This window comes from Micromesistius poutassou (genome assembly GCF_964030765.1).
Source record: "Micromesistius poutassou genome assembly, chromosome: 7".
Classification (NCBI taxonomy): Eukaryota; Metazoa; Chordata; class Actinopteri; order Gadiformes; family Gadidae; genus Micromesistius; species Micromesistius poutassou.
In genome coordinates this window covers 13,829,038-13,854,051 of record NC_140277.1, presented here as the reverse complement: position 1 = coordinate 13,854,051, position 25,014 = coordinate 13,829,038, and the positions used below count along the sequence as shown (strand labels likewise).

General features: G+C 47.2%; 1 protein-coding gene across 1 annotated transcript in view; it reads right to left on the bottom strand.

Moving 5' to 3' along the window:
- Window positions 1-25,014, bottom strand: part of atrnl1a (attractin-like 1a) — a gene marked incomplete at its 5' end in the record, with an annotated part of 199,533 nt that overhangs the window by 133,038 nt on the left and 41,481 nt on the right. Inside the window, 7 exon segments of the mRNA XM_084470861.1 lie at window positions 630-817; window positions 3,813-3,945; window positions 4,718-4,834; window positions 5,269-5,387; window positions 7,738-7,949; window positions 9,148-9,232; window positions 23,629-23,783. Coding sequence (XP_084326987.1) covers window positions 630-817; window positions 3,813-3,945; window positions 4,718-4,834; window positions 5,269-5,387; window positions 7,738-7,949; window positions 9,148-9,232; window positions 23,629-23,783 — 1,009 coding nt within the window.

Genomic DNA, 25,014 nt, shown 5'->3' with positions numbered 1-25,014 from the left:
TTCCAAACTAGTCAAATAAATCAAGAGTAAACCGAAAGACCCCAAACTATCCAGCCGTGTTAATTGATTGAGACATTTTTGTAAACTCCTGACGTACTTGGCTCTCAGGCGTCAAATCCACGGCCCCCTGGTCTCTGCGGGCCCCCGTTACTCACACGGCTGGAGACTGGACCACGGCTGTCTGGGATTCATTTTATCTGGCTTGTGCCGAGAAATGCAAAGACCAAGCTCTGATGAATTCAATATTTCCCTTAAGACCTGTCTAAGACTGCCGTGTCAGGCTGTATATTAACAAATTAATAAGCCTTTTCATATTTCATAATTTCATAAAGAAAAAACAACCAATTAGGAATTGATAAACTTTTCAAAAGGAAGGCAACATATCGATGAGTGTTTTGCACCACTCAAACTCTAAGGCATGGTGTGTTTTAAAGAAGCCTTTCTGTAGGAGCTGATGCAGTCAGAGACACAAGTCACTAAATCCACCAACAGAATGTAATGTGTAAATGCAACCATGCAACTATGGGATGAAATGCAATATGAAAATAAAAAAAGAGACCATGTGTGTGTGTGCGTGTGTGTGTGTGTGTGTGCGTGTGTGGGTGCGTGTGTGCGTGACTGGCCCCTACCTTGCCCTGTAGATGATATTTGTGCAGCTCCTCCAGGACAAAGTCCACCTGTTTCTCTGTGATCAGAGAGGCAATGTTTCCACCCAAGTTCTTACAGTAGTGCTGGGCATTGTCGTAGCTCTCCCTGCTTGAGTTGATCCGCAGACAGACCTCCCCGATGTGCTGCCAGTCCTCCCCGCAGAGCTGACCTGCACATGGACAGGGAGAAAATTGAGGTCCAGGATCTGGCGAGGCCTGTACACAGCAGACGATCAAGACTGGAAATCCCATTCCCACAGACTTCCATCCCTCCTAGGATAATAACTGAATTGATCCAATTCAGAAGATGGCCATGATACTTTGGCTTGTTATTGTGTATCCAAAGGAATATTTCACAGATGGGTCAATATTATAAAACTGTACTGTGAAATGAGAGCCAGGTGTGAGGAGTGGGCCTCATTCTGTGCCCTGACTGATACTGGCAGAAAGAGTACAAATACATACATAGATAAACAAGAGACAATTACGCGGAGTAGTCTCATTCTTTAGGACCACATTGGAGGCCCTTCATTGGAGGCTAAAGGAGAGGCCCTTTACATAGTCAGGATGAAAGGAAGGCTTGGCCAATCCGCCTGCTGTGACGTTGTTTACTCTAGACCCTGGGAGCCGTCGTCTGTATAATGGCTTCAATAAGCAGCCTCTTCATCACGGTGGAAAGAAAACTCGCTTTTACTCTCTCACTCTCTCTCGCTACACAAGTTACACACAGTGAAGTGGGTCTGAGCGAATAGAGTGAATTGGAGGGAAGAAAAGGTGTAGCAGAAGAATGGCCCACGGGGACGGAGAGAGAGTTGAACGAGGATAAACAGTTGGATTAGGGAGCAGTCTTTGTCTGGCTGCAGAGATAAACACGCCGGACCATTAAGCATGATTGCACATAACACGGTGTCTAGAGAACAGGCCAAAGCACCGTGATCTGGATGTAGTGATGTCTCCAACGCCTCGGATGAATATCAACCTGCACCTTGTACGGCCTCCATTCTGTTTAACTGTAAATAAGAGTCACTTCATTGCATTTGAAAGGAGGAAATCCATAATAATGTCATGTTTTAGTTCTTGAAAGTATATGCAGGGCTCCAGACTTCGACCAAAGTGGTCCGATTTGCGACCATCTATCATGTGGACGACATGTGGAGGTTATCCGTGTCTTTGGGGTCCACTCCTGGTCTGAGTCCGACTCCGTCAGGGCAGGGCTTCAGTGCAAAGCGGGTCGCACACCAGACGAGCCACGGAGCGGGAGTCATAGCGCAGCTGCATGGGTTGAAACTTGACCCACTTAAGTCCCCAAAAGACAAACTGCTTTGATCATAAAACTAAAAAGGTGGTTTGTACATTGTGCAAAGTTTCAATACAATTGCACCGCGGCACTAGTGCTATTTAAGAGCATGTGGATAAATACACTGTTCTGGATGAAGGATCACCAGAAAAGAAAGAAAATTGGAATCGGACTATGTGACCCAATGAGCAGCAGTTATTATCAGGTGTTCGAGCTTATTGATATTGGAAGAGGAGGAGGGCAAAGAGTTGGTTCCTGAGGAAAGATGTTGAGGCGCCGGCGGTAAAAATAGAAAAAGACCCCCTATGCAATAAAAACATGTTTACTTATTTACTTATTTAAAGTGAGGGAATCTTTTCAAATGATTGACCTTAAAGGGGTGCCACCCAATGAAGAGTGAGTGGGAAAAGTGCACCAGTAGAACAGTGGCGCCCTGAGGTGGCGTACTGCATATTTATATCTTAATATACTTAATATATTTATATCCACATAAGGTGAAACATTGCATTAACGCTCCGAGAGGATAAAGAAAGAAAGTTGCGAAGGCTCCCGATTCTCCTCAGTGCACATCGTCCCGAAGCAGAACTCCCGCTGCGAGTCCGCCTCCAAACAGCGTCTTGAAGAGCCGCGGCTGTTCACTTGATCTGTACGGTTCCAACCAGAGCAACAAACAACAACAACAAAGTCGCTTGGGTTGCCAGCCACGCAGCAGTAGAAGCTAGGAGCTGGCAGTCACCCACAGGGCCGTCAGCGGGTCAGGCTTTACCATGTAGCCCAGGCGGACGGTCCTCAGACTGCGCTCGGCTCCCGTACACCCAGCTAACGCAACAGCCAGCAGCTACAGGAGGCAGGGAGCGAGGCTTCAGTCGCTTGATGTGGGTCGGAAGGGGGGGAAGGCACAGCGTCGAACTCAGCTTGAAGCCAGCTAAACTGAACTCCGGATTCACAGCAGAGGCTCATCTACTAGCTACTGTTGGGCGGCGGGGGCGGGGGGGGGGGAGGGGGGGGGGGGGGCTGTGCAACACCAGAGAAGAAAAACATACGAGGATGAGAGCTGTGGGTGTGAGAGTCTCCCTTTCCGTGCGCTAACTAGTGCTGTGGAGTCAAGCTAGGAGCACGGCTGGCGGAGGCCTCGCCTCACAATAGAGGAAACACGCAGCAAGCGTTCTGCTCTTTCTTTATAAGCCGAGGAGCCACTTTCATACCATCAAATAAACAATTATAATTGGCCTACTTCTTTTTTTATGCTGACTTGCGGTTTAAAAGTGTGTGTTTGTGGATGGCTTTGTGCATGTTATGTTACGTGGTGGGATCTGCGTGTAATGCATATCAGTGCATTGCAGCACACATGTTTGGATGTGTTTATTTGAGATGCGTGTGGCCGTGACGGATATGCAGTCTATTTATGTGAGAGGCTGGCAGAAAAGTGTGTGAGGTGGTCCTGGGGACATGGCTGCATGTGTGTGTGTTCAGCGTTGAAATGCAACGTTTATTATGGAGGGAAAGCCAGATAAGGAGAGAGAGACAAAGAGAGAGAGAGAGAGAGAGAAGGAGAGAGACAAAGAGAGAGAGAGCGAGAGAGAGAGAGAGGGGCTGTGTGCACACTGTTAACATGACACAGTGGACTACTTTAAGAGGTTTGATAAATTACTGTAAATTTTCTTTTGGCCGACCTGGGAAAAGAAAAACCCACTGAGCACGTCTTCTGACTGCCAGCAGTATATCAGCGTCAAACAGGACCATTATACCGTTGCAGACTTACCCTGTGGTTAGTTTGTAACAATGTGTGTGAGCCTGTGTGAGCCTGTGTGTGTGAGTGAGTGAGCGGGTGAGTGTGTGAGTGTGTGAGTGAGTGAGTACCGTGTTACCTGGCAGGGCGTGGCACTCTTGCTGCTGCTGGTCCCACTGACAGTTGAGGTTCAGCAGGCAGCTCCTGCAGTTGGCCAGGCGGGAGCACTCCTGCTCCTCCTTCTGCGAGCACCTGGACGTGTCTAGAATGGACTGCGTGCACCACACACACACACACACACACACACACACACACACACACACACACACACACACACACACACACACACACACACACAAATACACACAGACGACCACAAACACACACACACACACACACACACACACATACAGACACACATGCATACATGCACACACGCACACAAACAAACAAACATTATTTTCAGTATGTCAGATTGCAACATTAACAGCTGTATAAAATGCTTTATGTTGCAATCTTCCACAACGTCATTAAAAAATCCATACAACATGTAATGACAGCAGGGCACAAAGACATTGTGAGTTTGAGTAAATACATATTGAGGACAACGGAATGAACTCACTTACACACAATCTTAAGATTTGTTTCTGTCATTTATTCTGTATCAGTGCCCTAATGTCATTGATCGGGATATATGATGTGTAATATACCGGGAGATCGATGACATTTCCCCCAAGGGAATCAACACCTCTGAAAAGTGGACATTGCTCAGGCATTCCTAATTTCAAGAGGAATAGTGTGCGTGCGTGCGTGCCTGTGTGAGTGAGTGAGTGTGTGCATGCGTGCGTGCCTGTGTGCGTGCGTGCGTGCCTGTGTGAGTGTGTTGGAACTAGTTGTCACCGTTCAACATTCTGGAGGATAAAACCTTAACCATGTTACACACATCTGCACGGTAACTCATGTGTTGCATCGTGCCGCTGGGCTGAATGTGAGCGTGGGTGTGTGTGTGTCGTGTGTGTGTGTGTGGAGCGCGGGGTCACGCACATGTCCCCTCCTGCGGGCACCGTGCTTCCACAGGCTCAGCTGATGCTCCGACAGCATGGAGGGGGGCGGGGCCAGAGCCAGGGCACCCACATGCTGCCGCGCCAACTCTAGAGTCAGCTGGACACACAAACACACACACACACACACACACACACACACACACACACACACACACACACACACACACACACACACACACACACACACGCAAGATGTGCACATAAACATGATGCATGCTGCTTCTTTCTCAGGTCAGAACCGCTCATTTAGTCTCTTGTTTTACATGTACACAGTTATAACATTGATTGTATTGATCTGGAAGCTTTAAGTTACAAAATTGTTACTTTCATAAAAAAAAAAACATGTAATGATCAAATCGTCGTCTTGCTTTGACCAAACCGTGGCCACACTCGTCAGGCTTCCAGGCTTCTTCCAAGCAAGGAATTGATTAAGAAAATAGATCTATGTATCTGGTAAAGCATGCACAGTGACATGTTAGTGTATGTGTTAGAGGTGTGTGGACACTGCCCCTAGTGGCCAGAGGGACTCACCACAGTGCAGTTGCTGGAGGCAGACATGCACTTCCTGTCTTCACACCACTGACATAACCACGTGTTGGCCGTGCAGCTGGCACAGTCGGAGAAGCGGAAACACTGCTCGTCTGTGCTCTCTGGAAGAGAAAAGTGCACGGTATTAATTGGCTGTGGTGTATTGTTGGGGTGCAATTCATGATGCCCGTAATGGAATGCCTTACAAAGCCCCGATCAAGGTATTCCACCTGTGCACCTCCGTCTAAAAGTCTGTGATCACGCGCCGTGGAGAGTCAACACAGAATCAAAACCTGTTCCTTGGTTCGTTTTTGGTTCTACTATTGGAGAAAACTAGCTAGCCAGAGCAGTTTGTATACGCTTACCTGGTTGGACAAACCAACCACAGCTATGGGAGCTGCTCAACACTAAATAACTAAATGTAAATGGATGTCTACTAAATATAATGGATGTCAATGGCTTGGCGATTGTCCAGTCTGGAACATATCCACACCGCCAGGTGAGGGGGGGGGGCTACTCAAACCACTTTACAAAAAGGGGCCTCACGTTCACCCATAATTGCCCCCCTTCACACAACGACAGCGGGGTCAACCGTGCAAGGGGTCCAGCACCTCATCAGGATCAGCAAGGGTTAGACGTCTTTCTCCTCGACACTTAGCAAGGATGCAAGGCCAACCAGAACAAATATCCTCAGGGAGCATTTAAATCACTCATATTACTAACCGCTGACAGATGGCTGTAGCATTACTAATAAATTGTACTCTAACCTTACCAACAGCATCTTAAAGCAATTAAGGTAAACCCATATATGCAGCAGATACAATGAGCTGAATCCCAGAGCTCCTGCTATAGATTGATAATCAAGAGGACAGTAACAATGCTGATAGTTATCATTGAAAGCAGCAACACATGCTAGCATCATGGGGACAAGACTACTACCGCTAAGCTCCATTGTTACCCGCTGGGCAGAAAAGTTATCCTTTTCATCTCAACCAGTGAGATGGCAAAGCCTCTGTCCCGTATGTATCCTCAGCACTGCACAGTTCAAGCTGCTGTGTGATCATTCATATACGGAATCCCAGTGCACATTCCTTTTTTTTAAAAGATGTTCCTTTAGGTCTGGACTCCAGGAAAATAAAACTATTGATAAAAAATTGCCATTGCTTTTTTGTAATATCATCAGAAAAAATGGAGAATATATTTCATTTGTGTAAATCGAATACCGCCACTAATCATTAGAGTGCCGTTTAAGCACAAATTCACCAAAGAAGGCCAATTGCATTGTCAGAGTAATAGAGGAATCCCTGTGGTATTATCGAGTGTCTGCCGTGGCTGGTTTCTGAGGACAGGTGTCTGCTTCTGTTCAAACTTGCTTGGACTGGACATTTATCTTTCCAGACAGATCCTTTCAGAGCTAGGCGTCCAGTTAAGTCATCAAAACGTCGTAGAAACCGGGGTGAAGTTGGAAGTTGGGGAGGATTTGGAGCTTTGAAGGTAAGCAAGATTAATAGATTTGTGAAAAAATTATAATATTACCTCTGGAGACTAAGAAATGTGTTTTTTAATGATGATGATTTAATGATCCGAAGACATGATTCACTGACACATCAGCTCAATCAATGGACATTTGGATGTAAAAAAATGGCCACTTGCATAGACACAAATACAAGAATAATAAAAAAAGTACAGGGATAAAAAGCAGGAAAGTGCGTACACAAAGAATCGTTCACACTGGAATGGGCGATTATACACGGTGGTTAAACCACTAAGCAACAGCTAAATGTCACAAAGTACTCCATGCTTTCATTAATATAAAGGACCGACTAGTGCTTTAGCTCAAAACATCAGACAGACTTCCTTATCAGGAAAACCTTGTGAGTACACCTACCCTAGGTATGCCCAAGATGAAGAAGATGAAAGAGTGTGTGTTGTGAACCGACCAAAGACTTCTCAATCTGGCTGTGTGAGCGTGCAAGGTCGGAGTGTGAGAGAGATGGAGACGTGTTTTTTTTAGCCCTGTGCTAATTGCTCTAGAATGAGGTGATTGTTGTTGCGCTGACCTCTCGCTACACCCTCAATTTCAGCACGAAAACAAACTTCAGAGGCCGATTCTATTATTAGTCTCACAGAAAAACGAGGCCTTCTAGCTGTCAATCGTGAATGTCGCTTTTAAGAGTGATTTTTCTCACTGTATTCAAGAGGAATAAAGACGCATAAATGAATAGCCAGAGAGAGAGGCTGAGAGGTCTGTAATATGTTCTCTTTGTTTCACCTTATCATACTTTACGTCTCAAATGTTTATATTTTCTGTTGAATCTGTTGAATTGATTAAGTTTGATGAAGTGATTAAGTTTATGTTAAGTTTATGTTTATTCTGCGCGTCAATAAAGCGCGTTTGAATGGAGGGAGAAAGGAGAGAGAGAAGGAGGGAGACAGAGATGCACAGATGGAGCAAGGTGACCCGGGACGTACCCGGGCGCAGGGGGCAGAAGGGGGCGGGCACCACGTCGGCGGCCAGGTGGGGCTCCCAGGGGACACATTGACCTTTGACCCAGTGGCAGCGGACGCCCGGCCCGGCGGCGGCGCAGGCGTCGGGGTCGGCCCACGCCAGGCAGGACGGGGGGGTGTAGGCCAGCACGTCGTTCAGCAGCAGCCCGGAGAACCCCCCGAAGATGAACACGGAGCTGGGGGCACAGACTCGGCGTTTAGTGGGTCTCCTTTGAGAGAAGGGACCCCTGGCTAACTACAGGATGAGCACAAGAGGCTATAGAACAGTAGTCCCTGGTCACGGTGTGGAAAAAGGCTTTGTTAAATACAACAAAGCCGAACAGGATTGTTAAACACAGTAAAGCATTATTCACAAACATACACATAGGACGACACTGCAAACAAATATACATAAAGACAAACATATGCAAACAAATACAAATAAAATACATACACACAATGACATCCTTTATTATTAGTAGTATTAGTTGTAGTTGTAGTGGTAGTAGTTAGTATTATGACTAGGAAGCCAGTGCTACTGTATTTAAACAGTAGTTTAGTCAACGGCAAGGTAAGGCATGGCTGCGGATATTAATAAATCCATAAAAAGTATTTGGGTCATTCGTGTATTCGATCAACTCTAGATTCTCGCACAGAGATGAAAAACCTCTTGGGCAGATCCGGAGCAGGTCCGAGCAGGTCCGATGTGTTTATTTTTCAGGATTTTATTTACAGTGATCCACTGTTAAGCCTTGTGCTATCAATCTCCTTTCTGAAGGATTTGAAAACTAATTTCACAAGCTGGGCAACACTTGTTATTCCCAAATTTTATGCTAAATAGGGGCACTGTAAATGACTCAAAACGTGCAAGAAGTTGGAAAAGAACGTGATTCGGGACTTCCTGAGGGAAACAAACTTACATAACGCACAAAGATTTGAAAAAAAGAGCAGCATGTATCATGGAGAGGGTAAGACAAGGGAGCTGTTTTGGCACCTCACTATAGATAGAATAAAGGAGGATACTGCCAGAACAAGGAGAAGGAAAACTTGTAAAGTTAGACGCAGGGATCAGTGGAAAGAACTGGATGACACATGGCCTGCACTTCTAAACAGAACAGAGGCGTTGAGAGAGAACCAGGAGAAAGTACAACAGAGAGGGAGGCCTCAAGGTCAGAAAAGCACAAACCAAAAAAAATGTGTTTAGAGATGTTTCAACACCTATCCCAACGACGCAACTGCACCGCAGGATGGCAGAGAGAGAGATGATACAGGAATACATATTAAGTCCATGTATTTATAGAGAACTTCAAGAATGAGGAAGTTGAACTCGTTGCATTGCGTCTCTGACTGTGTCTGCCGGGTAGAGCCGAGGTCTGGCTACACAGAGGGACTCACCTGTTCTTCACCACAGCCGAATGGCCAAACCGGTTGGCGTCCCTGTGGAGACCCGGCCTGGGGAGAACTGTCCAGCTATCGCAGGCTGTGGACACAAACACACACACAAAAAAAAACACATTGTTACTCATACAGACACATAAAAACAAACACAGTTACTCACACAGACACACACAGTTTCACACCCAAACAGGTAGACACACACAGTTACACACAGTCACACACAAACACACACACACGCACACACACACACACACACACAAAACATAAATATCAAGTCGTGAATGCTAAATTATTCAAGGGAGAAAAATAAGGAAACAGACAATGCAACATGAGACCAAGTATGATGATTTAGTTTGACAATCTTATTTGGTGCATCATTTCCCCGTACTCCCAGTAGGTGGTAAGGAAGCAATATTACTCTCTCTCTCCAGGAAATATTCATCCTTGGAGACAACACAAACATATACATCAGTAGTTTCAGCCAACGCACGAGGTTCACAACATCTGCATCCTGAGCACACAATTGCACATGAAGTGGAGCGGCGCGGTGTGGGATACGCGCTGCAGTAATCCTTCACAGAGAGGTGCTCAGAGAGAGAGATACACAAACCTGACACCCCTAGCCTGGCCATCTCACATCAAAGCTAATCAGAAGGTGAGGGAGATAACCTGTAAGAGGCCTTAAGTAAATAAGCATGTTTTTTCTGGTTTCTGGTTCTCTCTCTCTCTCTCTCTCTCTCTCTCTCTCTCCCTCTCTCTCTCTCTCTCTCTCTCTCTCTCTCCCTCTCCCTCTCTCCCTCTCTCTCTCTCTCTCTGCAGAGCTGTAAAATATTTCCCTCTCTCTACTTAACAGCTGTCTTGACGTTTTAATGAACCCTTTGTGATCCCATAAAAAAAACATGTAAATTAGCGACTATGTGGGTGTGTGTGCGTTTGGGGCGGCGTGCCTGTTTGTGTGCTCCCAGTGAATAGTTGCCATTCAGGGAGATGAGCCCACCCAAAAACACGGCTGCGGTGCAAGCGATTTTTGGTTACAAGAGGAGGCCAGGTTGCTAACGACCTCGTTAAGCGATGGGCTAATTGGGAGGACTCGTTTGAAAAGAGGCAGAGAGCAATACGACAGATGACACTGCGTAAGGACGTGGGAGTCTATCCAATCAGATCCGCCGGTGACAGCATTGCACGTCGTGAGCTCAAAAGTCAATCGCATTAACGTCAACCATAGTGCTTTACAAGCCAATTGCAGAGACTCGGCCCCCACAAAATGTGTCTGTAATAACAGTCAGGACTAAACGGTGGGTGGTAAAGAGAATGACATTCTGAAAGATGTTTTTTCAGAGGACTTGTACTCAGAAGTGGCAATCTATAAAAATGGATGTCTGCAGCAGTCAATTCATGTCAGCCTCTTATCAAAAGCAAACGTAAATATAAGTGTTGATAATAATGGGAAAAAATGGTTTCTGATCCAGATAAGAACTTATATTGTATTTTCCATTCCAATTCAGTGCCGCTTACACACACACACACACACACACACACACACACACACACACACACAAACAGACACACTCCTCAACTCAGATAGATGCAACAAAACACACACAAACACACACACACACACACACACACACACACACACTCATCCACAAATTAACTCTCATAAACACACAAACACACGTACACGCCTTAACACAAACACAGGCCACACACACACACACACACACACACACACACACACACACACACACATTTTCATTTCCTCCCAGGAAATGAGAAAGGCTGTGTTAATAATGCATGGCGGGGGGAGACGGAGAGAGGATGGGGGGGTGGCAAGGACGATGGGGGCAGTAATGGGGAGGAGCTGAGGACAGTGGGGGGGGGCGGGTGGCGGGGGGGGAGGTGAGGGAGGTGTGGGGGGAGACAGGTGAGGGTGGTGGAGGATGGGAGACGAGAGCGTTTGGGGGGAGGTGAGGAGAGTGGGGAGTGAGATGAGGGCGGGGCTGGGGGTGAGGTAAGGTGAGGACGGGGTGGGGGTGAGGTAAGGGTAGGGGTGGGGGTGAGGTGAGTGTGGGGGTGAGGTAGGGGTAGGGGTGAAGTAAGGGTTGGGGTGGGGGTGAGGTAAGGGTAGGGGTGAGGTAACGGTAGGGGTGGGGGTGAGGTAAGGGTAGGGGTGAGGTAGGGGTAGGGGTGGGGGTGAGGTAAGGGCAACAGCAGCCCATTAATGTACCAAGGCGTGGCTTTAGGGGATTTAGGGGATTTAGGGGATTTAGGGTTTAGGGGATTCAGACTCTTTCGGGTGTTTATAATATGCAGGTGATTTGTGGGCGGCTACTTCAAATCAGCTTCTTAATTTTTAGCTATCAGCCATTTCTTAAAAGCTATCCTTTTATACAAGTTGAATATTATATATCCTTAAATGACATCAGGCAGCCTAAAACTGTTTGTTTTAGGTTATTTTGTTGTTATTTGTTGTCCTTGTTGGGAAGACTTTTCTATGTACATAACATGCACATTTTATTCTCATTAATTTAAGAATAAGATACGTGTTTTATGAAGTCTATAGTATTTTTGTATTTGCCATTTATGTTCAAATATGCTTTATAAGAGAAACAAAATGATTAATAATTACAATGCAATGGCAGTTTTCAGCTGCACACACAATGAGACAACGCTACGCTGATATACGGCTTCCATTTTCTCCGCAATTTGAACTCCTAATAAAACAGCCCCATAAGGGCCTAATAGGCATGTGTTTTACCCATTTCATGCCTTTGTTTCATCTTTTGAAGAAAATCCCTAATTTAGACCACGGTGAATAACTACGTTTGTTTAGTCTTAGAAAGACAGTAAATGGCCACCGGGTGACGGGGGGGAAGGGGGGGGGGGGGGGGGGGGGGGCGTTATTATCATTATATAATAACGTGCTGGGAAGAAGCACATGGGTCTATTTTTTTTCCGTTTACAAACGCTGGTTCAAGAAGGGGTCTGCTGCAGTTACAGAAATATGCAGATTTGGGTGAGGAAAATACCTTACTGCATCACTAGTATATGTGTGTGTGTGTGTGTGTGTGTGTGTGTAAGTGTGTGTGTGTGTGTGTGTGTGTGTGTGTAAGTGTGCGTGTGTGTGTGTGGGGGTGTGGGGGTGTGTGAGTGCATGACTTGTGAAAGTGTCTGATGTGTGTGTGTGTGTGTGTGTGTGTGTGTGTGTGTGTGTGTGTGTGTGTGTGTGTGTGTGTGCGTGTCTGCATGTGAGGTTGTGTGTGTGTGTGTGTGTGTGTGTGTGTGTGTGTGTGTGTGTGTGTGTGTGTGTGTGTGTGTGTATGTGTGTGTGTGTGTGTGTGTGTATGTGTGCACTTGCAGATGCGGGTCAGTGCCTTGGAAGGTAGAATGGAGAGGGCTCCATCTTTAATTAGAGTTCATCTCCCCCCATCCTCCAATCTAATTAGAGGCATTGGGAGGGGGTGCTGGGGGCCGTAATGGATGGATGTGTGTGTGTGTGTGTGTGTGTGTGTGTGTGTGTGTGTGGCGGGGGGGGGGGGGGGGGTAGAATTAGATCCAAATGAAAAGAGCCTTCTGTGTGGCTCTGGATCTAATGCGTGGCAGCGGGGAGCAGGGGGAGAAGAGCGACAGAAACCAATAACGGCCGCCTCTCCACTCCCAAGGTTAGTCTGGCAAAACAAAAGCACATTAGCAGAGCGCGGAGAGGTGGGGGTGGGGCCCGGGGAGAGTACATTAAGAAGGGGAGGAGGGGGGGACGCACGCGGGCAGGCAATGAGGTGTTCCACAGGTGCAACTAATTAAATATCTCCTGCGGAGGATGGGGAGGAGGAGGGGAGATGGGAGGAGGAGAGATGGGAGGAGGAGGAGGAGGAGGGGAGATTGGGAGCTAGGGTGAGAGATGGGGGGAGGAGAGGTGGGGAGATGAGGAGGAGGAGAGGAGGAGAGGAGATGGGGAGGAGGAGGAGAGGAGGAGAGGAGGAGGAGAGATGGGAGAGGAGGAGGAGAGGAGGGGAGATGGGGAAAGGAGAGAAGGGGAGGAGGGGAGAAGGGGAGGAGGGGAGATGGGGAGAGGAGGAGATAGTGAGAGGAGAACAGAGAGTTTAAGGAATTTGGAGCATCTTGAGGGAAGGGTCAGATCCAGGTTCATTCTGGTCAACAAGATTGAGAAATATCTCGTATTTCTCAATAATATATATAATAATCTCTATAATATCTGAGAGACATTTATTTTAAAGTAAATTATTTGTTTTAAGGTTTTAAGTGTTTTCAGATCAAATATGTTAATTTGTAACTAATGGAAGTCATTTTCAAGCAGAATTGTTTTTTTTATCATTATAAACAAAAAATATTGCAACAAATGCCCCTACTGTGTACTTTTCACAAGGTTAGAGTTTTACTAAACAAGATCTAACCATAAAAGCTCCTTTTGTGTCGCACAAAATATATATATCTCCGTTAATCTGCGGTACATATAAAAAAATCAAGAAATCAAATGTGGTTGAGAGAAAAGCAAAAGGATTGTGCACCGCTTAATAAAACTGAGAACAACCTACTATAAATATGCAACATTATCTATCCATCTATCCCTCAGTTCTATTTCATGTAGGCTATGCCGTCTAGGCCTCGCCTTACGGGCTTGTCCCGTGCGCGTGCTCGCGCGCACTGAAAATCTCAGCTATGCACCAATCAACGTGGGCACCGCCCACATTCCCCACGGCACCGTGCATATAACGCGGCGCAGAGCAGCGTTCGTCCTCCCCTTTTCTTTCGGCAATCGCTGAAACCAGTGAACTGCTTCGACTATCTACGATGAAGAAACGCAGCGGCGGCGGCACGGAGCCCACAGAGGTAAGGCCTCTCGCGCCTCCAGGGCGCCTCTATGCGGCGTACCCCGTGCGCTTCATGAGCGGCCTGGGGACTCGTTGGGTGCACGTTGCCGCACGTGTGGCCTCGTGTGCCAGTGCCCTCGACCCCGACATCTCCCCTCTCCTCCCTACAGTCGGTTTGCTCTAAGGAGAAGGCGGAGAAGTTGCTCTTGGCACGTTCCTCTGTGTTGCCCTGTGGCGTCGGCCTGCCCTGCAGCGGTATTCTCCGCTTGCGGAGCCAGACATGACACCCGTGAAGGTGGGATGGGGCCAGACCGCTTGAATCGGCCGTCTGCTCGCTCTCGCCCCGTGGCAAGAGCGAGCAGACTGCTTTAATCGGTTGTCTGCTCGCTCTCTCCCTGTGGCAAGAGCGACGCTTTTATTCGATAACCTGCTGAGGTGGGGACCTCAGCGTGGTTTTTTCATCACACACGCAATGTGTGAAGGCGCCCTCCCTTCAGCCTAGTGGTTGTAGTGTGGCGTAGTATAGCCCGTGTTCGTCCGCCTGCATGCGGCGACCCCGCGTGTGCTTCATGAGCGGGCTGGGGACTCGTCGCACGTTGCCGCACGTGCGGCCTCGTGTACCAGTCCCCTAGACCCCGCCATTTCGTTGCTCGTGGCACGTTCCTCTATCGCTCGGTCTCTTCGGCCTGCCTCCGCTTGCAGACGAGTCCAGACATCACACACGTTGTGAAGGCGGGAGGGGCCAGACAGCTTTACTCAGCTGTCTGCTCACCCTCTCCCCGATCGCTATGTGCGCTTTGGCAAGAGCGTTTCTCCCTACAGTCGGTTCGCTGTAAGGAGAAGGCGGAGTCGCTCGTTGTACGTTCCTCTGTCGCCCTGTCGCTTCGGCCTGCCGACGAGCCAGACGTCACGCACGTTGTGAAGGCGGGAGGGGCCAGACAGTTTTAACCCATTCAGACCGGATCACGCATCTGTGCGTGTTTACCTTCAAGACCGGATCACGCATCTATGTGTATTTACCGTTAAGGCCGGCACACGCGCCTGTGTCATTTTGAGCGGCGACGTCTTTTCCGAGGCACGTGGCCAATTCTATGCACTGTGATTTGCTGAAATACTCTTGGGGTGAGTGACAGAGATGATAAGGTATTTTCTTTAACTCATGTGACTAATAAAATGCGCTGCGATTGGTCGAAATAAGCCTACACGTGGAGTATGGTTTGGTCAAACTTTGTAAACACTGTGCTAGCTTGCTGGATCCGTCCTGGCTGACTCAAGTGAAGGAAGTGATATTGACGAAGTAATTGATTCAGATTTTAATGAAATGATGGAGGATGACACAGGACCAGATTTAAATTATATCCCAGATGATGTAGATGTACCAGCCGATCGCGTAAGAGAGCATTGGATCCTAGCGATGTTTCGAGAGGGAGAGGAGGATATGCACGATTTCGTTGGCTTCCAAGAAGAATGGAAAACAAACAACTTCCACTTATGTGAGAAGATCCCATATAATCGTGAACCAGGCGCCAAGATAGAACTTCCAGATGTTGTTACACCACTACAGGTATTCTCCCATATTTTCACAGAAGAGTTATGGATGCGACTTGTAACAGAAAAAAAATCTGTATGCGGATCAAACACGGAGCGCAACTCCATCAAACAGCAAGTGGGTACCCGTCACAGTTACAGAAATGAAGACCTTCGTAGGACTGTGTCTTGCCATGGGCATCCTGAGGTAGACATCACGTAGAGATTTCTGGCGTCAGAAAAAGTGACTTTTTCTAACGACCATCCCCCAAGCCATTTCAAGAGACAGATTTGACATCATCTGGAGGTAGGCTAATAATACTAACAACATCAATGACAAGAATAATTTATTATTTTGATTGTGGAGCTGGCTAGCCTACTAGCTTTTTCTAATGATGATGGGAATGTCACATGATATGATTACAACGATGATGGCAATGGTAATAACGATTTGTTGCTGATACTAATGACAATAAATACATTTCTAAAGATGAAGATTGATAATTGATGATTATGGATAACAACAATAAAAATGAAATATGATGCAATAGACAATGCTAGCTTATGATGATTGATGATTGATAATAATACATAAAACATACATAAATACAAATAAAAATGATAGCTCATGATGGATGACACTAATAATTATGTCTGATGATTGACATTAATACATAAAACATACATAAATACAAATGAAAATGATAGCTCATGATGGATGACAGTAATAATTATGTCTGATGATTGATAATAATACATAAAACATACATAAATACAAATGAAAATGATACCTCATGAGGTATCATTTTCATAAATGATACCTCATGATGGATGACAGTAATAATTATGATGTCTGATGAACTGATAAAGTGTAATTATACAAACACACGACAATGAAAGCTCATGATAATAACTGTCCAAACACTGTCCAACTTGCTATAGGTATCTCCACTTGCAAGACAACAACAGCAATGATGTGAACCGCCCTGACAAGCTCTGGAAAGTCAGATGGTACCTCGACTACCTGAAAGATAGATTCCAGGAATTGTATGAAGTGGATTGGTTTGTGAGTGTCGACGAAAGTATGGTGAAATTCAAGGGGAGACTCGCTTTCCATCAATATTTTCCTCTGAAACCCACCAAGTGGGGCATCAAGGTGTGGGTTATGTCTGAGAGCTCCACCGGGTATGTATCAAACTTCCAAGTCTACACCGGACGTGAGGGAGGGAGTAGGGAAAAAGGCCTTGCACACTGCATAGTGATGGATCTGGCTGGACCATACTTCGGGTCCCATCTCTCCATTTTTATGGATAACTTTTATTCTGGGGTGCCGCATTTTGAAGATTTGAAGGCTCATGGTCTGTATGCGTGTGGCACCGTTCGATCAAACAGAAAGGGAATCCCCCCAAAACCACCTGCCATGGATAAGCATCGGTACCAAGTGTCTCAGAAGGGTGACCTGACCTTCTGTGCTTGGCAGTTATACAAAGGTCGTTTTGGTACTGTCAAATTACCATGAGCCCATGGCAGAAGGGTCTGTCAGGAGAAGACGGGGAGAAGACATCCAGACAGAGGTCACAGTGCCAGCATGCGTCTCTGATTATCAGAAGAACATGAAGGGGGTCGATCTACTCGATCAGATGGTAAGCTATTATCAGTTCCAGCACCGGTCCAAGAAATGGTGGCGGAGGCTCTTTTTCTTTTTCCTGTCAGTCAGCTGCTACAATTCTTTCATTGCTGCAAGGAGTGCTGGAGCCTACAAGGCTACAAAGAGTGGCAGGAGGACCTTGCACATTAACTTGTCACCCCTGTGACAGCAAAGAGTGCTCCTCAGCGCGTCGCAGCACCTGTGACAGCCTCAGCCGAGCACGATTGTGAAAAGATCTTCGAGAAGAGAAAGACCTGCAGGGAATGTTCACTGTCGAAGAGTGGCACCGAGGCCCGTCCTGGTGCAACAGTGTATGGCTGCAGGCAGTGCAATGTGCCGCTACACATTGAGTGCTTTGGAAAGCATTACCGCAGACGGTAAATGAGTTTGTGTTGAGTTGTGTTGAGACTTGAGACTGTACTGTTCTGTTAATGTGTACGCTCACCAGCAAGTTATGATTATATGGTTTCTCAAGATGTTTTTTTATCCAAAGCGACATCAAAATAATACAACAAAGAAAATGAACATAAATTAAAATTTATATAAACAAAAAAGTTTTTATTTATTTATATATATATATATGTGTTTCAGTGATGTTCACTTGTCACTTTGGTACCTCAATAGTATGACAGATCTGTACTGATTTTCTTGAATTTTCTCACGTGTACCAGTCCCCTAGGACCTGACTTCCCCGCTTTCTCCCTGTACAGTCGGTTTGCTGTACCGAGAAGGCGGAGCTGCCCGTTACGCTCGTGGCACGGTCCTCTGGTCCATCCTTCCGCCTGCAGACGAGCAATTCCATCACTCCGCTCCTCTCGTTGGGAGGGGCCGTGTTGCTTGCCGCAGTTGGCTACTTGGGTTTTTCCTAGCTCCGCCCCCAGTGGCGGACGTAGGAGAATCTTTGTTGCTCTGCATAGTCCGTTTTTCATATATTCAGACTCACTCTATTCTCCTGATCATCGCTTTGCGTGCTCTTAGGAGAATTTAGGGTTATTTATAGAGCCGTTGTTGAGCTAGCTCCCCGCTGAGAGCATGACTCTGCAGTGGAGGTGGCTGTCTCTTGAGAGACGAGCCCATTCTGGATCTTGCGTCTTCAACAAATCGGTTGTTACGCAGAAAAATGCTCATCACCCGAGCGTTGCTCCGAAAGCGTGAGAGCTGTGTGAGGAGGGGGCCCTTGGTTCACATCCCTGGATCTCAAGGATGTTTTTCTTCTCCGTTCTTATTCACAAGGCTCACAGGAGATTTCCCTGTATCACCTTCATGAGCGTGGCGTATGTCTGACAGCGACTGCCATCCGCTTACTCTCTGGCACTCTCCCGTTTTGGCAGGAGCGTGACTGCACTGTCTATCATGCACCTGTTGGGGCTGATGGCAGCTGCCCACCATGTGGTTCCCCTGTGTCTGCCCCTTCTTGTGTAGACTACAGCGGTGGCTACCCAGAGGTTGGATCCCCAGGCGACATAATCTCAGGGTGCTCTCCGTACCGGCTCTGTGTTGCCACACCAGGAATATTGGGGAAGCCCCCTTGCACCTCTCAAGGGGATTCCCTTTGAGTGACGTCTTACGTTGTGGTCTTTACGGACGCCTCGTTGACGCATTGGGGAGGGACTCCCCCACTTAGTCTTAGGCTGACGCTCCCCTCTGCACACATAAATGTGCTAGAGCTCGCCATGGTGAAAAAAAGTGTTATTTTCCTTTTTCCTCACCTGGTGCGTGGCCGCTATGTTCTGATCAGAACAGACAGCGTGTCATAATCTGCTCAGCCCAGCCTAGAGCCCTGCATATCATGGGCGCCCAGAACTTCAGAGCGCACCTCATGTCTCGCGGCAGTCCCCGCCAAGACAAGTTGCAGAGCGGCTCAGGTGGACCTTTTAGCGTCCAGAGAGAACACCCACTGCAGGTTGTGGTTCTCTCTCAGCCACCAGGATCTTCCTTGTTGGGGGTTAGATGCAGTGGCGCTCCCTCCTAAACCGCGGGCTCTCATGTTTGCATTCCCGCCGCTTCAACTGATCCATCCTCTTTTGGAGCGGGTCAAACAGGAGGATCTGTCCCTCATTCTGGTGTCCCCGGAGAGCCGTCTAGTTCTGTGGTTTCCATAACTAGCGGCGTCTTGGCTGGCCTCAGTCAGACCGGTTGCTTTGGATTGGTTGATCCTGCAGGGCAGACTGCCAGCAGTGGTTATCAACACTATCCAGAGTGCCTAAGCACCTTTCGCTATTCCACCCTCTGTGCGGTGAAGTGGAGCGCTTTCTCTACGTGGTGTGACAACAATGCTTTGCTTTCTCCACTATCAAGTCCTTGCGGCAGCCGTTTCGGCTGGCCCCGCAGGCTGTGAAGGTAACCGGTTTTTCAGTCACCCACTGGTCAAGAGATGCTTGCACCACGGTTGGATCTTCCCACCGTGTTGTGTGGGTTATCCAGGGACCCTTGCGAGCCTCTGTCTCAAGCCCCTTTGGATGCTGTCTTTTAAAATGGCGCTCTTATTGCCTTTGGGTTCTGCCAGCACGCCACACAACAGTTGTTTGTGTGTTATAGCGACGCTGCCAAGAGCCGCTACACTCTGCTCTACACAGGGTGTGGCCACTCTGACGGCTCTATTCTAGGGCGTTTCGGTGGAAGACTTTTGAGCGGATGCGTCATGGTCCTCCCCCGGCGCTTTTTATCCATTTTTACATATTAGACATATCCAGGGGCTCCACTCTGTGATTGAGTCGGCGACCCCTTCCACAGCTTGGATAAAGGCTTGTCTCTCGGAGCTGTTACGATTCGTAAGTTGCTCTTCGATTAAGTCTATCTCTGCTGTCACCTAGCGGTGTCACAGCATTACACTGGGATTTTTAAATTAATTTATGATTTAATTCATTAATTCAAGTTAATTATGAATACGTTACCCGTGTCTCTTATACGCTTTGCGTTTATTGAGAGGGTTATGTGTGTTATGTGGACGTTTAGTCTACCACCGCATTCGTTCCTTGCCGGCACACACAGAGTGGTCACCGGAAAGCTAGAGCAACTTGTTGCGTTGTTGTGCCATATAAGCTGCTCTTTGTCCCTGTTTATTTTCATGTAGGCTTTGCCGTCTGGCGCTGCCTCATGTTGATGCCAGGCTTGGCTAGGCTTGTCTCTCGGAGCTGTTACGTTTCACAACATTGCTCTTCGATTAAGCCTCTCTGCTGTCACCCGATGGTGACCTAGCATTACGCTGGGAGTGACCGGTTATTCTGGCTTTGGTCACGGTTCGTAACCAGCGTCTTAATATCCTGTCCTCTAACAATTTAGAATTGATCCACTACCCCTTCTCTTATACGCTTTGCGTTTATTGAGAAGGTTTCGTGAGCTTGTGTAGACTTTTAGTCTACGCATACGGTCATGTTGCACACTCGGTGTGTTCTCCGGAAAGTAAGAGCTTCTTCGCTATCCTAATATCCTTGAGTCAGAAATTACAGACTCGCTTTATTCTCTTGATCCTCGCTTTGCGTGCTCCTGGGAGAATTGTGGGTTCTTGAGTCTGATGTGCCCTGTGACTTAGGTCTTTGTGACTGGGGTCCAGCAGGAGTACATTGATTGGGCTCCGCTCGCAGCTTCGCCTTAGCCCATAAGGCAAAGCCTAGACGGCGTAGCCTACATGAAATAGAACGATAGTTATGTTATTATAACTCTAGTTCTATGATTGTAGGCGTAGCCGTCTAGTTTCCCACCTGCTGTTCCCTCCAATTGCTGAAAGAATAGCGTGGAGGACGAACGCTGCACTGCGCCGCGTTACATACACGGTGCCGTGGGGAATGTGGGCGGTGCCCGCGTTGATTGGTGCATAGCTGAAATTTTCAGTGCGCGCAAGCACGCGCACGGGACAAGCCCATAAGGCGAGGCCTAGACGGCTACGCCTACAATCATAGAACTAGAGTTATAATAACATAACTATCATTTGTTTCTCCACCCTCAGGCTTTGTAAGCACCCCTCTGCACTGTGTGTGTGTGTGTGTGTGTGTGTGTGTGTGTGTCTGTCTGCTTGCTTCACGTTGTCTAGATGTGATAAAAGCCTGTGGTCTCCCACCCACCATGACTTATTTATTAATGCTTGTATCTGCAGATTCCCCCCCTGATTTATCGGCTGCTGGCAACCCGTCTCGCTCGCTCAGAGACGCAGGTCCCACGCGTGGTGCAGCACGTGTGTGTGCTGCGGTGTCTAATGTCCCGGGATTAACGCCTGTGTGTGGCCGTTTATGAGTGTGTGTTCAATATCCCAAGATATTACATAATAACGGCGTGATACACAGAGATAGGATGTGTGTGTGTGTGTGTGTGTGTGTGTGTGTTTGTGTATGTGTTTGTGTGTATGTGTGTGTGTGTGTGTGTGTGTGTGTGTGTGTGCTGGAGTGTGTTTGTGTGGGTGTGTGTGTGGGTGTGTGTGTGAGACAGGGTCAGACCTCCACGACAAAGGTCAGGAGATGTGGACCCATAGTGGTCGTGTCCCGTTTCAGCAAGGCTGGAAGCCTTTGATGATAGGAATACATTGTGCTCATTCTGAATATAGCGTCACACCCCCCCTCTCGCTCCTGGCCTCTTTCCAGTGCAGCAAGGGACAAGCCGCCTGCAAACAGCCAGGCCATAAAATCATCACATCGGTTGAGATGTTGTAAGGTGACAGTTGAAACCCCACCGGAAATGTTTAACGAAACATATGAAATGTGTGTTGTAAAACTATAAACACATTATTTACCGACTTATGAATGTTTACCGACTTGTTCATCGTTCATTGAACTAAACGTAACGACGTAAGCTACTGTAGATACGAGTTAAGAGTGAAGAGTTATTTTGTGTCATTTGTAAATAACACCATGGACATGTGTCGGCTATTAGTGAGTGTAATGCGCTGGGTAAATCTACGCTTGGTTCATTGTGCTGGGTCGGGAGGACACTCCTCTATGGCAGAGAAACATAGGGTTAGGGAGCCGAGAGGCAGGGGAGGATATTTGGTTGTGAATTTCAAAATCGTATTCTCCGGCGCTCTTTTCTGCCCTCTCTCATTACAGCTCTTGAATATTACATTCAACACCTTTAAATGTAGGATGTTGGATCGTAAACAAAACCATACAAAATGAACACAGCCCACAGGAGGAGGCTGCACGTCTCTAAGATTTCATTGGCCAGCCAATGGACGAGTTCTATTTACTTAAATTTACATTTACATGTCGGCATTTAGCAGACGCTTTTATCCAAAGCGACTTACAATAACTACATTTGTCAGAAGAAGGAGAAACAATATATCGCTGTTGGTCCAGTAAGGATGTTCATAGAAACAAGTGCCAAGCACTAACAATCGCTAGGTTAACCCATTCTCTGTATACAACAAAGATAGCTAGGGTAAGAACTTACTCACTTACATTTTTCTATAAAAACTAACTGACTGTATTGGTTAAAGGGAATCACTGTGAGCCGTAATGTCACAGTGAAAACGCCCTTTCCTTTGCCCTCTGTCGGTTCTATCCTACCTCTGCTCTTTTGGTTTCCCACTGTGCTGCTCTCTGCTCCCTCTTCCTATACCTGTCCTTCATCTCGGTGCACCCTCCTCTCGCTCTCTCTCTGGGGGATGTTCAACAAGGCCCATCTGGCCTATGGTGCAGCCTGGGAACCAGACCAATCTCACAAGTTCATGTTTTATTGGCTCAGCAGTCTGGCTCCCCTCCCATAACAAATACCCCCGCCCGGTACAAGACAGGCAAACCATTTACAACCGTGTATCCAACATGAGGTAGGGTAAATACGACGACGGTTCAGGCACGCCATAGAGGCATTTTCAACAACAACTAGGATGGCTGCCGCTGATGTAAGATGGCCTGTGTGTTACGCTATCGAGACAGTATTAAACTAATTGGAGGGATATTTTCACTGAGAGAAGAATAGACGTCTGGACTTAAAGCTTTTGTTGAGAATAACTGCATAACTGCATAACTGTCTCATCCGATTTTGATCCCCAAAGCATTATTCTTCTGCTCTTTCAGTGGGAATTCATGAAATTAGGTATATTTCAAAAGTGTTTTTGTCTGGTTTATGTTATTTATCAAGGGGGTTATTATATAGGTATGTATAGGTATATGATATTGTATAGTCACTGTACTAAATAGTATCACATGAATTATTATGACATTAGAATCCAGGGGTCTTAAAAAGAGGGGGTGGTGCGCACATCCAAAGGTAATCCACAGGTGCCAGACAACAGCATTGGACATAATAGAAAGGAGGGTCTTCACACTGTTTTCTAGCTCCAGAAGTAGATTATTTACAAACAGGCAACGTTTCGATCTCTAGGGACCTTCATCCTAGCGATCGAAACGTTTGTGAATCAATCTACTTCAGCTAAAAAAAACAGTGTGCAGACCCTCCTTTTCTCTTACATTAGAATCCAGGGGGGGACAATGAATGAAGGCGTGAGCGTGTCACGGCGGCGGCGCAGTGATCAGCGTCCCCTACCTATGTCATAGGCCAGGAAGTCGGCAGAGAAGCATTTGGCCCCGTTGCTTAGCGACGTGTCATTGTGCGTGTTCCCGCCGAACACCAGCATTGTGCCGCTGACGAGCACCGCAGAGTGGAGGTACCTCGCTTGACCACTCTCCCTGAGGATCAGCCTGGACACACACACACACACACACACACACACACACACCAACATGGTTAGGAACACATTAAAACATGTACGGCAGAAAGGGTACTGATGCACACAAACACACACACATCTGTGTGCAACAACACATCCATTAGGGTGAACTGGAACACATTGAGTAGTGAGTCATGTAGTGAGACACAAACAAACAACAGAGAGGGATAGTTCAAGGTTTTTCAAATAGATAAACATGACGCATATGTTCCTTGGTTTGATTTTAATGTGGACCTCTGCCTCTGTGTGTGTGTGTCTGTGTCTGTGTGTGAGTGTGTATCTGTGTGTGTGTGCGTGCGTGCGTGCGTGCGTGCGTGCGTGTGTGTGTGTGTATGTGTGCGTGTGTGTGTGTGTGTGTATGCGTATGGATGTGTGTGTGGTGCCGTGTTATTAATGGTATCTGTCTGGATATTTGACCTGTCCCGCGGTGCCTGCCCTTCGTACCAACTGTTCATTCATGAGGCTGAGCACACACACACACACACACACACACACACACACACACAACATAGGAGGTCTCAATCTGCAGAGGGTGGACCGGCAGGGGTCAGGGGTCACATAGCGGGGAACAACTGGAATGGATATCCAGTCGCCCGTAGCAGTCTAGCTTCCAGACCAGAGCGGCCCCAGCACGCCTGCTGAGGCCCCAGAATGCCTTGTGACGGTGCAGTGATAATGTGATAGGGTATCGATCCACCCAATGGGGACCCCCCTCCTCTCCCTCACCCCCTCATAAAGCCGTCCAGCAGGTCAGCTCAGGGTCACCACGTGGGACAGACACGTCGCCGTGTCAGAATACTTTCTCTGCTACACTGTCCACACCTTGTCTTTTATTAGCTACTACAGAATCTGTGATGAGAGGACGGCTTTACTGACAGAGGGCGGAGTGCGAGCTCCTCTACCCTGAGCAGATCCACAGGACTAATAGAATCTGAGTTTCAACTGAGCAGATGACAGCTTGTTGAATTGATTGCTATGCATTACCAATATTACGGCCACATGTAAATCCATCAGAGAGATAAACTACTTCTTCATGGTGGTTTTTGGGATGTAACTGATCACACTGCAATGATTGGTTACAGTCGGTGTGATTTTGTAGAGGGCTCTGATGAAGTTACAAAAGTTATAAATGCCTCATTAAGTCTGAGTTATTTTAGACCTTGAAGGCGGGTTAGTGTGTTGACGTTGTTCCAAACCATATT